The sequence below is a fragment of the Strigops habroptila genome, chromosome 10, assembly GCF_004027225.2.
Source record: "Strigops habroptila isolate Jane chromosome 10, bStrHab1.2.pri, whole genome shotgun sequence".
NCBI classification, from domain to species: Eukaryota; Metazoa; Chordata; class Aves; order Psittaciformes; family Psittacidae; genus Strigops; species Strigops habroptila.
This window is the reverse complement of record NC_046359.1, coordinates 35,745,925-35,759,298: the sequence shown is the minus strand read 5'-3', so window position 1 is coordinate 35,759,298 and position 13,374 is coordinate 35,745,925. Positions and strand designations below refer to the sequence as shown.

General features: G+C 41.8%; 1 protein-coding gene across 4 annotated transcripts in view; it reads left to right on the top strand.

Moving 5' to 3' along the window:
- CNIH3 (cornichon family AMPA receptor auxiliary protein 3) overlaps positions 1 to 13,374 on the top strand; it is an 84,866-nt gene that overhangs the window by 29,037 nt on the left and 42,455 nt on the right. For 2 of the 4 annotated variants that reach the window (XR_003993530.1, XM_030499767.1), the window contains exon 1: positions 2,492 to 2,883. The exons of the other annotated variants lie outside the window; for them this stretch is intronic. Coding sequence is in view for 1 of the 2 variants with exons in the window: in XM_030499767.1 (XP_030355627.1) it covers positions 2,803 to 2,883 (81 nt within the window). In the remaining variant the exon portion in view is untranslated. Of the gene's footprint in view, positions 1 to 2,491; positions 2,884 to 13,374 lie in introns of those variants that run through there. 4 annotated transcript variants of the gene reach the window in all.

Below are 13,374 nucleotides of genomic sequence, written 5' to 3'. Positions count from 1 at the left end.
CAGGATACTTAAGGTGTCCTCATGGTATAATGTAAGAAGTCAGTAGGTCAGAAGTGTCCTAAATGCATCCTGATAGATTTTCCTGTCACCGTGTATCAGAAACTGTTGTAATTAGTTAGCCACTAGCTATGAATAATAGCTAGAAATATGGCTAATGGACAATATATGTTTCAAAATCAGTATTGGGAAAGACTCTGTCATCTTGGAAGTGTATGGCTATGGAACTGTCTCCTTCCAAAATGAGAAACAAGTATTTTGCCTGTGTGTTCATTGAAGAGCTCCAAATACACAACTGGAGTGTAAATGAAGATGAGAGACAGTGAAAACCAGGAGAATATTTGCCTTGGAGTGTAGTCCTAAACTGAGTTTAATGGTTGTTTCCACTTTTGTCTTTTATGATACCTACAGTATACCTCTACTTTTATAGATTTGCATATATATGTGTGTCTGTACATACAAGTGCTCCAGAGGGAAATGTTTTATTTTGGTTTTCTTGAAAGTACCAGTATTTCAGTCTTAACATAGGTAACATATCCAGATATTAAAGAAACTGTGGCAAAAAATAAAATAATAAAAAAAGAATTCCAAAGACTTCTTCTGTACCTAATTTCCAGCTCTTTTCAGAATGTGTGGTTATGAATGGACCATTTACTTTCGCAAGCATAGGCTCTGCAGGATTTCAGATACAAAAGAATTAAAAGGTCAGAGAATTACAATGCCTTTACTGCATCCCTGTATGACAGCAAAGCTCGTTACTATTTGCTGTGTTCCGCCCTTAATTAAAGCATCAAATCACATGTAGACTCAATTATAAAAGGTTACCTCCATCAGTTTCTTCCTGTTTATTAATGACTGGCCTTGACTCTTGATTCAAATCAGCACTCTTTCCTCAGGATAAAAGTGCATATTATGTTAAAAATAATATACCATAATTTTAAACACCAATAGATTGCAAACATCTAAATAGAAAGCTTGTACTGAACTTGGCTTTGACAGAATTACCATCTCTTGTACCATGAAGTCTGACTTCTCACAGCTGACCACGGGACAATTTCTAAATAGTTTTGTTACTGAACCCCCTTCTGTGCATAAAAGCAGAGAAAAATGTTGTGAACTGAAATTCTTTTCAAGTTCTGTAAGGATATTTGAAGTGGATAGCTCTCATCCATGGTGTTCAGAATGTATTAAAATGGGACTTTCTGGCAATTCTTAAGTACTACTGGCTATGAAGCAGTCGCACACATTCAGAGATACGCTGGTATGAGTTCAAAAAGAGATGGCCCATCAAAGAAATTCTGGTTTTTAAACGGGGATGTTCTTGGTGTTTATTAACTGATTTACTGAGATATTATAAAAGGAACACTTTGAAAAGCTCTTCTCTTAAATCTTTCCTCAAAATAACAAACCTCAAAGCAGATAATTTAATCTTAAAATATTAAAAAAGGGAAGGGCTCAGACTGCCCAAACTCAGTGTATTTGAAGACAATAACGAGGCTGTGGGACTTCACACAGGTGTGTCACATTTTAAATGATGACAAATAAACCTCAACTTAGGTGTCTGGTCAACTGTAATGACTGGTCAATTTCAGTCCACTTCAGACACAACTCAGTGGAGCTATGCTAGAAATGAATGCGTTATGCCAAATCTTGATGGGAGTTCAAACAGATTTGACATACCTTAGTTAAATGTTAACAGGAAGCAGAATCTGAGTTCAAGATAGTTTAGGAATGGAGTAAAACTCATTAGTAAAAAGCTGATAGAGAAGAAAAGAGCTGAGGACAGCAAAACAAAGTCTCTGTGATTGTTAGTAAGAAGACCATATACTCTGACCTTGATTTCACAACATAGAATCATAGAATCAGCTAGGCTGCAGAAGACCTTTAAGATCAAGTTCAACCGTTCCCCAGCACTGCCAAGGCCACCAATAAACCATGTCACTGAGGGCCTCATCTGCACGGTTTGTGAACCCTTCCAGGGACAGTGACTCCACCACTGCCCTGGGCAGCCTGTTCCAATGCCTGACTGCCCTTTTGGTAAAGAAATTGTTCCTAATATCTGGCCTAAACCTCCCCTGGGGCAGCTTGAGACCATTTCCTCTTGTACCATCACTTGTTACTTGGGAGACTAACCCCATTTCAATACAACCTCCTTTCAGGCAGCTGTAGAGAGCGATAAGGTCACTCTGAGCCTGCTCTTCTCCCGACTAAACACCTCCAGGTCCCTCAGCTGTTCCTCCTCACACTTGTGCTCCAGACTCTCCACCACCTCCGTTGCCCTTTGTTGCCTGCTCCAGCACCTCAATATCTCTCTTGTAGAGAAACCATCTATCTGATCCTAAAAGAATAATAATAATAAAACCCCCAAACACTTGAAGATTAGACATGTAACGATCTTCTTCAATTTTGCCTAAACCGACACCACCCCACACTCCTTCCCCTCACACTGTCGAGTCAGGATTCCAGCCCGACCCCCCCCCCCGCCCCGCTGAGGGGACCCGCCCTTCGGGGGGCTCCCTGTCGGCGGGGTCCGCCCACCGCCGCGCCTCAGCGGGGAGAGCAGAGCGCCGGGGCCGGGTACCACACGGGCTGCGGGTGCGGCGGGGGTCGGCTTGAGTGAGCTCGGCGGAGCGGCTGTGAGGGGGCGCGGCGCTGCCCGCCCGCTCCGCGTGTGTGAGGCGCTCCCCTCCGCCCTGAGGGCGCCCGGTCGCCCCACCGGGATTTCGGGAGTCGCTGTTCTCCCGGTCGCCCGCTGGGACCCCCCGGTCGGCGGCGGAGCGGGGGACGCGGAGTGCTCTCCTCGCCATGGCCTTCACCTTCGCCGCCTTCTGCTACATGCTGTCGCTGGTCCTCTGCGCCGCACTCATCTTCTTCGCCATCTGGCATGTGAGTACCTCAGCACCCCTTGCACCCCCCGGCCCCTCCGCCGCGTGGAGACCATTAAAACCGGCTCCAGCCCGGGTGGGAGGGTGTCGTGCCGTGAGGGGAGAGGGGCGGCGGGACGGGCTGGGGCGGGCAGCCCCGCTCCCGCGTTGCTGAGGCGAAGCCCCCATGACCGGTGTGAGCGGCCGGTGTCCCGCGGCGGGAGCGGGCACTTCTCTCCTTTCACCCGGCCCGCCCCGGCGGTGCCAGCACAGACCGACCGCGCCGTGAAACCCCGGCGTGCGGGGCCTTATTTGTTACATATCGACCGCTGTAAAGACCGGTGGTGATCGCTGGTGGGAGCGCAGCCGGCCGGCCGCGCTGCGGGGAAGCGCTTGCAGCCCTTGCAGCCCGAGTGCTGCCTAAGCCGTGTGGGGAGCGCCCTGCGGCTGAGAGAGGTGCTCGGGGCTCTGGCGGTGTTAAACCGTGAGGTGCTCCAGGTAAGAACAGCTGCTTTTCTCGCCTGAGAGTCGAGCGTGGTGAGGCAGAAGCCGCCCCGCACATGATGAAGCGGTGAGGTGGTTTTTCCTGAGGTAATTACTGCGTTAATAACTTCTTTTAAAAGTAGGATTTGAATGTGAAACTTACGCGTTCTTCTAATGCATAAACTGGGTATTGGAGCCCACCTTCATTGTTTTCACTCGGAAGTGGGAGTGCTCAGTCCTTGCTCTACAGTGGGTGACCGTGGTAGGTGTAAGCATGGAACTTAGAAGGTGTTTTTTTCCACAGAAGTGAAATTATTCTTATGCATAACTTAAAATTCTTTTAAGTGGTTACGTATTTACACTATGTGTGCGCTACACAAATAACTTAATGCCGAAAACATTCAGGATGAAACAGGAGAAGTTGAAAATAGAGTGAGTCTCAGGAATGTCTCTACAGATACCTTATGGAGTAAGATTAAACCCCCCCTTCTTTGTCTAACAAGCAAAGGAGATAGTTTGTTGAAATGAGAGTAAAGCTGCTAGCTTGTTTGTATTTAAGCATCTTAGACGTGTGAAAGATACCACTCTGTTGTGAGAATTCTTTGAAATCAAATTATTTTCAACTCTTAATAGTGCAGTCACAAGATTTTTCTTATGAATGAAACCACAAAAGCGTGATGGTAATGCCAAGTACAGTAGCGATCTCAAGTACTGCAAGAGCTGAAAAGGGTCTCTAGCAGTCACCTACTGCACTCCTGTCCTCTGAAAAAGACTAGTAAAAGTTAGATGATTACTCATGTTTTCTTACTGCCTCCTCCCCAAACCTTTAGGTTCTCAAAAGCAAGAATTCTATAGCTTCTTTAAAGGGTTCAGAGTTTAAAGTGTATTCTACTCTGAATCTCTTGCTAAAAATTGATTATAGAATCATAGAATGCTTTGGGTTGGAAGGGACCTTAAAAATGATCTGGTTCCAACCTCCTGCCGTGTGCAGGGACACCTTCCACTAGACAGGTTGCTTATTAACACAGTTTTAATGTTTTGGGGTTTTTTTTAATGTATTTGAAGTCTATTGTCATGTTGTCTTTTTCCCAGACTGAAGTTGTTGTCTGAAGACATATATCCCTTCTAGCAAATCTGGCAAATTATTCTTGCTTAAATCAGTGCGGTTATTGCAAATTTAATGAAACGTTTCCAACTTTGAGTCTGTAAACTCATCGACAGTGATCCGTTAGTTCTAGAGCTCCATAAGAGGCAACTAGGAAGGGAAACCTTTTGTCAGTAGGCTGATGTTTATGGTGCATGTTTGTTACATCTGTTGAAAATTGTTGAGGGATTGAAGCTAAAAATGGCTACAAATGCTGTTCTATTGTAATAGAGCAAGAATTGGTACTTTTTATATCTCTCAGTATCTTTTCTTATAAATAGATAATTCTATTAAATACGTGGTTTGTGAAGGTCATGGAATAACAGATTTAACACCCTGCCAGAATAAACTTTTAAGCATACAATTACCCACATATACAAAACACAAAGATTTTTCTAGAAGAACTGTTATCATCTGGTTCTATGATTCCATCTGGTATCATCATTTTAGACTTCTAAAATTCAGTCTAAAATGTAGCTTGTGTATTGAGTCATGGGAGTTTCTTTTACCTTAAACACTTCATTGTGAAAATCTTCCCAAGAAACAAAATTCCTACTTCTTTGCTGTGGCCTGATTTTTTTCACTGTAATATACTTGTAAGGGACAGTAGATATATTTTAAATAGGTTCTTATAAAGGCAGTGGAGGATTTTGATAATTTCCTGTTAAAATGCATTTAAAGTATTTTGTTAAAAAAAACCCAAAACCAACACAAACCATGTTTGCTTATAAAGAATAAGTTGTTGATCCATCTGAGTGTCCCATGACTTTGAAAGATTTTTGTGGTTCCTAGACTGAATTTTGAAAGTTATTTTAAAGGACAAGAAAAAACTGTAGCATTTGGACTTTATATTGTTCTAGCCTGAAGCTGGCTGAGGTTTGGGCAGTTATCTGGACTGAAATAACAGTGGATCAAATAAAATCTCATTTTCTTCCTTCTGGGAAGTCAGATGAATTGTAATTTTCATTAATATTGATGTAATAGGTTCAATAAAAACTGCGAAAACAAAACAAAAGAAGAGGGCAAAATGAGGATTTTTATTTTTGGAAACTCTGCTTTTCTGATGCTTATCCGATGCTTTTCCTCTGAGAAGTTAAAGGCTGTCTATACATTCCTGTGCTCTTTGGAGGCGGGCAGAATGAAGCTGGTCAGAACACTTCAAAGGAATTGTAACTAAAGTACAGAAACTCCTTCAGACATTTTTGGAACATGTAATGATTACTTTTTCCTATTTCTGAGTGATTTTACACAGGTTGCCAGTGGTGTCTGTCATGATAAACCCCCTCCCCCCCCCAATTCTACATTAGATACTATCAGAAACATTTGTTTGAACTATGCACAAGATGCGAGATGCTGGAGCATGTCCAAAGTTCAGCAATGAAGCTGGTGAAGGGCCTGGAGCACAAGTGTGATGAGGAATGGCTGAGGGACCTGGGAGGGGTTTAGTCTGGAGAAGGCTCAGGGGGGAACTTATCTCTCTCTACAGCTACCTGAAAGGAGGTCGTAGTGAGGTGGGGGTTGGGCTCTTCTACCAAGTGATGGGACAAGAAAAAGCATCCTCAAGCTGTACCAGGGGAGGTTTAGGCTGGATATTAGGAACAATTTCTTCTCCAAAGGGTGCTCAGTCATTGGAACAGGCTATGGTGGAATTGCTGTCCCTGGAAGTGTTCACAAATGGTGTAGATGAGGCCCTCAGTGACATGATTTAGTGGTGGCCTTGGCAGTGCTGGGGAGACAGTTGGGCTTGATGGTCTTAAAGGTGTTCTACAGCCTAGCTGATTCTTACGAATCCATGTTGTAAACTCAAGGGCAGAGTATATGGTGGTCTTACTAGCGATCACAGAGACTTTGTTTTGCTGTCCTCAGCTCTTACAGAGAAGAACAAGCTTTTTATTAATCAGTTTTACTCCATTCCTAAAGTATCTTGAACTCAGATTCTGCTTCCTGTTAAGATTTAACTGAGCTATGTCAAGTCTGTTTGAACTCCCATCAAGATTTGGCATAATCACATTCATTTTTAGAGTTGTGTTCACTGAGGTTGGCGACAGTTATTTGAACCAATCATAAGAATAATAAAGGAGCAGAACATTTTTTTATTTTCTTGTTTTATGCTTTCCTTTCCCCTTATTCCTCTTTTGAAGTGTGAGGATAGTATTAATCCTGATAAACTACCTGAATATGACTCTGGCTTGACTTAACAGTTGCAAGTTCACAGGTACGCTTAAGAACAGTGGGAGGCAGTGATTGAACAGAGTAATACAGGCTAAGATGGACTTTTAGTTTTAAATTAAAGCATCCTTTTTTACAAACACCAGGGAAAGAAGCCCTTGGAATCTATATTCAGTGCTGTTTCCGCTATTGGCTTAGCGTGTTATGTTTAGCACACAGTTTGAATTATCTATGCCTTGTTTGCTCATTTACTAAAGCGTGGGTAATAGAACTACATTTCAAATACTCCATGTCATTTTAGTTACCATCTATCCCTAAAATGCCTTTGCTTTCTGACAGAAGATGCTGTGTACATATAAGATATTGCCACTTCTGTTGCTTGTCACTGTATGTCCTGTGATGTGGACTGTATTTTATTACTACTCAAATTGCAGTAGCTTAGGTAAAAAAATCAAAAGCTCTCCAAGAGTAATATATGTGGAATTTGGTGAGTATTCAGTGTCTGACTCACTTAGGCTTCGTCATAAAATGCCTAACCTAATTTTTGATAAATTGCACAACCTTAATTTTAAAGGTACATAAAAAGTATACAAGAGAATTATTTGAAGCTTGGTTTGATAGCGAATTCAGTTGAGCAAAGCACTTCGGGCACAGACTAGGTGCTAGTCTATGACTGTTCTCTGTGTATCAGTGTCATACTGTTTCTGTAACTCTGGTTTGGAGGATAGCCGTCTGTCTCACCTGAAACCAATAAAGAGGTCCATGAGCTCACCTGAACCTGTGCTTCTCTTCAGTAAAGGCTGCCAGGCATCTCAATTTAACCTCTTTTAGAGCTTGTCTTGAAGGTAATTTCCTTGTGGTGAAGCTTGAATTTTCTTTCAGATGTTGAAGTTCAGTGCTGTCCTTAATTCAGTTCTCTAAGAATATTGGGTAATTATGTGATTAAAAATAACATCAGATTAAGATTTGATGAATGGGAACACAAATGCTGTTGCTATATGTTAGACACATTTCTTAAAGGCAGTTTTTCTTCTCTAAGCAGCTAAACACTTTGTCCCCGAGGGTTTCATAGGCATGACAGTTTGAGGAATGAGTCTGATATTTTCACTCTTTTTAAAGACAGAGCACAACCAGATTGCTCTGGCTATAATACAGCTTGACAGTTCCCTTACAACTTTTCTTTCAGAAGTTTGTCACATTAATACTGACAGACAAATATTAGGCCAGGCAGCGTTGGCTGTGGAGCCAACTGTATTTTATACACAGGAAAATAAGTATATTCCAGTTTAGTTATCTTGTCATGCTTAAATAGTAATTAAAAAAAAATCATAGAAGTCTTTGGACTGTAGCACGGACTTAAATGCTGTGGAAAGATTAAATTGGATCTCTGTGTATGCTTGAACTGTCATGATGAGATTTATTTCCAGAATGGTTTCAAATTGTGAGTGGTTGCCACTGGCTGTAATTCCAGATGCTTCACAAGTCATAGTGACTCCATTATCTGTGTAAACCAAATTATTCTGTGGAGTCTCGTACTTCCCACAAAAATGCGCAGAGAACTATTTAAACATTATTTGCTTGTCACATAGGCAAGATTTTTTTGGTCTTAAGATTAGTTGGAAAATCTACTTGCTAGAGGGATTTTATATCCAAATTGGTAAAGTATTTATAGTGCTTTTAAAAATCTTTTTTTTTTAAGCTGCTGTGCTTGTGAATAAGCAAGGCAATATCTGTCATATTTTATTAGACTGTGAGTACAAATCTTAGATTGAGTCTGAGGCGTAAGGTTATTGCTCTTGTTACATGCATTTGTTTATTCACCCACCACATACTACATTAAATCACACCTAAAATGTTGAATTCAACCCTCAGACCTCTGGCTTAGTCCATTCCCCTCACCCCAACATGTGTCCTTTTATCAAAATAATTTCTCAGAGAGGAAGAAGCTCAGCAGAGAATAAGAATCTTATAGATACTAGACCTCTCTCTGACCTGTTCCTTTTCCTTAGTGCCTCTGACATGCAGTTCATTTATAACCAGTGTTGCTCCTGACAGCTGAAGGTGACTCTCTCAGGCAGTGAAACTAGGTCTCACTTAAGCCATAAACTGGAGATACTGAGAGACTTCCTCTTCTGGAGGTTGGTGGTTTAGAGAGCACTTCCAATTGTGTAGAAAATCTTTTCATATGAAACAGGTAAGAATTATTATTTTCATCCTCCAAAGAGATAGTCACTTAAGGCCACAGGACAGAGTCAGTTGGCGAGATAAAGGTAGAAGAATGTTGAATGCTACTTGATTTACCAGGTAACTTCCAGTGTTTCACAGTTGGAAATTTCCATCAGAAAAAAAAAAATCACGTTTCTGATGCTATGTAGAGAAGATGCAATTTCATTGACAGAATGGTTCCTGTGTTTCTTGGGAATAGTTACAACTTGAGAAATAACTGTTTCCTCTTAAATAACAAAAGATTCATAGAATAATTTCAATTAGAAGGGACCTAAGACATGATCTAGTCAAATCTCCTCTTCAGGGCAGCCCTAATTTCAGAATGAGGCCGGGCTGCTCAGGCTCTTGGCCAGATACTTATAAACTCTCTATGAATGGAGACTCCTCAGCCTCTCTGGGAACCTGTTCCAGTACTTTACTCCTCTCACTGTGAACATGTTCTTACACACAACTGGAATTTTCTATGGGTCCAACTTCTGACTTTTGTCTCTGGTCTTCTTTGGTGCATGCCCCTCAGAAATGCTTCATGCCAACTTCTGTCTACCCACCCCAGAAAACCAAAGGCAAGGTCATGGAGCAGATCATTCCGAGTATACTCTTGCTTAGTGTTTCATTATGAGCCCAGGAAAATTCAGAGGAACATTTTGTGAGGCAGGACAAGAGTTTTTATATTTTTCTCCACTTCCCACTGAAAAACTATTACTATATAAAGCAAGGATTTATTTTAGGAATGTCATTGTGAAAAGTTACATTAGAAGGCACTGGAAAAAAATCACGAAACATTTACAATAGAAGTAGGTTTTCTCAGCAAGATACCAGAGGAGTGCTGAACTTGCAGCTCCAGTTTTGATAATGTGAGCTCATGAAGCAGAACATAAGGGAGATGAAGAAATAGTGCCATCACAAAGTTGTTCCATAGTACGCTACTTGCTCCTCACCAATGCAATAGGTCATGAAAAAAACCTTTGGGTTGGTTTTGGGTCCTTTCGTATCCTACCTGTCAGAGATAGATTGTTTGGGTTGTTTCTTTTAAATACAGCTGGAAGTCTAAGCCAAGCACATCACTGGAGGAACTGAAGTTTAAAAAATTAAGGGGATCTACAGTAAAATGGTGAGAATCAGTAAGTCCTAGTCTTTGCAATTCTCTGAGATACCAGGCAAGTGCCAGGCATTGTTGATACAAGCACCACTTTTTTAATAGAATGTCATTTGATTTTTGAATGCATTTAAATGCCAGACATCTTCATGCTGTGAGTCACTGCTTCAAGTGTTTGATCATTTAGTCAATCTTCTGCAGCATTATCATTTTATTGCATTCTGAGTTCTGGCTAAATTGTGTCATCATAGGATGACAGAATGGTTTGGGTTGGAAGGGACCTTAAAGCTCATCCAGTTCCAACCCCCTGCCACGGGCAGGGACACCTTCCACTAGAGCAGGTTGCTCCAAGCCCCTGTGTCCAACCTGGCCTTGAACACTGCCAGGCATGGGGCAGCCACAGCTTCTCTGGGCACCCTGTGCCAGCGCCTCACCACCCTCATCTAAGTATAAACTACCTTGTAGTTCACAGAATGGGCATTTATGAGCAGGCATAATGAAGGCTCCACTGAGATCAGTTTGATTGCGTCTGGTTCAGAGTCGTTCTTCCCTCAGTATTATGTAAACACTGTTAGCAGATCCTTTAGAAAATTGACTTGCTGATCATTTAAGTGGCAGGGCTCTTTGGAGCTGTGTTTGGAGCTGAAATGTATCCTTAACCTTAATCACGCTCCTGTAATTAAACTAAGGAGTTTCATAAGAACATAGTGGACAAATGAGGATGCTTTTTGGGCTGCTGTTATTTTACTTTTAACATTTGACCATTTATACTGGCTGCTGTATCCCTTTCCCTATTCCTGCAACCACAGCTGCATTGCTGCTGTATAGTTTCACTTTGCCTTATCTCTGCAAACACAACTCTGTGGCTGATGGCCATTTTGTGTATGTGTGTGAGGCTTGGCCTTGGAGTTATTTCCTCCAAGTACTGCCTGGCCTCTTTTTGGGAAAGAAAGAAAGAAAGAAAACTTGGGAGGATCTTGAATCTGGTCATCCCTGCCTAATGGCACCTGCATTAGAAGAGCCCTTGTTCCCTTCTCCTGCCTCTTGCTGGGCCAGCTGGGCTCCTGCTGTGCCTCTCAGAGGCAGGAAGCACACATCTGGCAGCTTCTTGCCTGCATCCCCACAGTGGGCTCCTTTCGATAGATGGCACTGGTAGGAGCCCGCTGTTGAGCGGGGAATGAGGAATAAGATGCTGTGAGAAGGGGTGAAACAGGACTGTGGGAGGGAGGGCTTCGGGGAGAAGGATGTGAAGGAAAGAGCAAATGAGAGGAAGAAAATGCATTTATGAGTAAAGGACTAACAAGAGGGAAGATTGAGAACGCAGAATTCTTGTTTGGGAGACAATTTGAGAAGAGAAGGCTGCCTGAATCCAGAAGGTCTGGTTGAATTCAGGTGGTGGACATTTTTGGACAGCCTGTGTAATGACTCTTCTGTGTGGGTATGGTGTAATATGTGACATGCTTGAACAGACTCTTTTTTTAGCAACAGAACCCAGATACCCTTATGTGTTGCCTGGATTCTGGTAAATATGCATAAATCACTACTGGTAGGAATGGAGAACACTAGAGAGGGGAAAAGAAGTAGCTGCAACAATGTGGGGAAATGGAAGAGAACCCAACGTAAGGAGCATGGGAGGGAATGGAAGGTAATGCTTCTCCCAAGCATTTATCAGTGTAAAAGAAATGAAATTGTCAAAATAATAACTTGTAACAACATGTAGGAATCTTTGAAAGCTCAGGAATAGAATAAATTGTGGTGTGGTGTTAGGGTTGGAAAGTTGCTTAGAGACAGCACTAGCCAATTGGCCAGTCTCTCATCCATGAATTTTATCTTACTGATACTGAAAATAAAATCTTGTTCTCTTACCTCTGTCTTTGGAGCAAATATTTTTTTTGTTGTATCTATTTTGGTACATCTTCCTATCTGTTTACTACCCTTTCCCTGAATTTATTCTGCAGAAACATCCTGTTTATTCCTAGCTGTGGGATTATCATCTTTGTGCTGGTAACTAATAGAAAAAGTGCTTCAGTTCATTTTGAGAATTATTTATGAAGAGGGAGCTTTGCAGCTTTAATGTGTCTGTGTCTTTCTCCTCACATATCCCCCCATACTGTAGGTTTGATGAGCAGAACAAGACAAGTAGAAATTTCACATGGGAGCACATTGCATGTGAAATGGAGTAAATGAGAAATTATTTGTGATTTTGAGGAAAAAGAAGGACACAAGGATACTCCCTCTCACATCTATAGGTAGCCAGTAACACTGTCTCCAGCAAGAATTAACATGCTATTGGTCCAGTGTGACCAAACTACCATCCTTTCTCATACCTTCTTCTGGCCAGCCTTTTGAATTAGGTCTTTCACCAACTCATGTGTAGCCTGTCCCCAGTTTGGTGTGAAAAGAGCTGGGTAGTGAAGAGTTTGGCCTGTGCAAGTAGAAGATGTACAAATCTGTAGCAATGAATCTGTGATACAGAGGTAGCGAGTAATACATCTTAGTTGTTTCTTTTCTTGTTGTGCTTTCTCAGTTGATATGGAATTTAGTATAAAGAGAAGCAAAGGCAAAGCATTGCTCTGCCCTGTGCTGAAAGCAGAGTTCCCCAGCCTCTCTTGGGCATGGACAAAGAATAATGCTGTTTTCTTCTCACCCTGGTTGATTGAATATGTCTGCAAACCAGTTGATCTGCATTATCTGATCAACTGGTATGCTGAATCAGAGGTGAATACTAGCACATGCAGAGCTTTGGCTTAACTTTATCCATGTTTGTCTGCAGATACGGTCTTTGCATGCTTTCCAGGAGAGAAGACTTCTGGTAGGATGTCCTTTCTTAGCTTGCTAAATGTGTGGCTGTGACTGGGAAACCTTGCTGTAATAGATTGTTTGCTTTTCAAGATGCTCATGACTATCAGATCAAGTTAGTATCTAACGAACAAGTTCCAGCATTCCTGATAGGACATGTCAATTTGTTGTCACTGGTGCTCTGTGATCTTGTGGTTTTGTTGCTGAACCGAAGGAATCAGAAGCAGTTAGGTACTGAAATGTTTAAGAGTTTTTGATCTTGTTGTCTAAATGGAAAAACCTGTTTTGTTTTAGAAAGAATCCATGTTAAACACTCCATTGCATGTAGGAGGAGGAGACCATATGCAGGGCAGAATACTGATGGAATGCTGGTGTCAAAAATACAAGGAGTGTGGGAGATATATACACAGTTCCCTATTGCTGCAGAGATTCAACCTGTATTTCTCATAGCTTACAAAGGTGCATAGATTTTGGGCCTTTTGGACAAAGATTGTCAAATCCTTGTAAGATTTTATGGTAGAAAGAGAGAGGGCTCATAAAACCACTTGGGAGTGCCAACTTTATATCTGCTGCCTCTGATTCAGACCCTGACATAG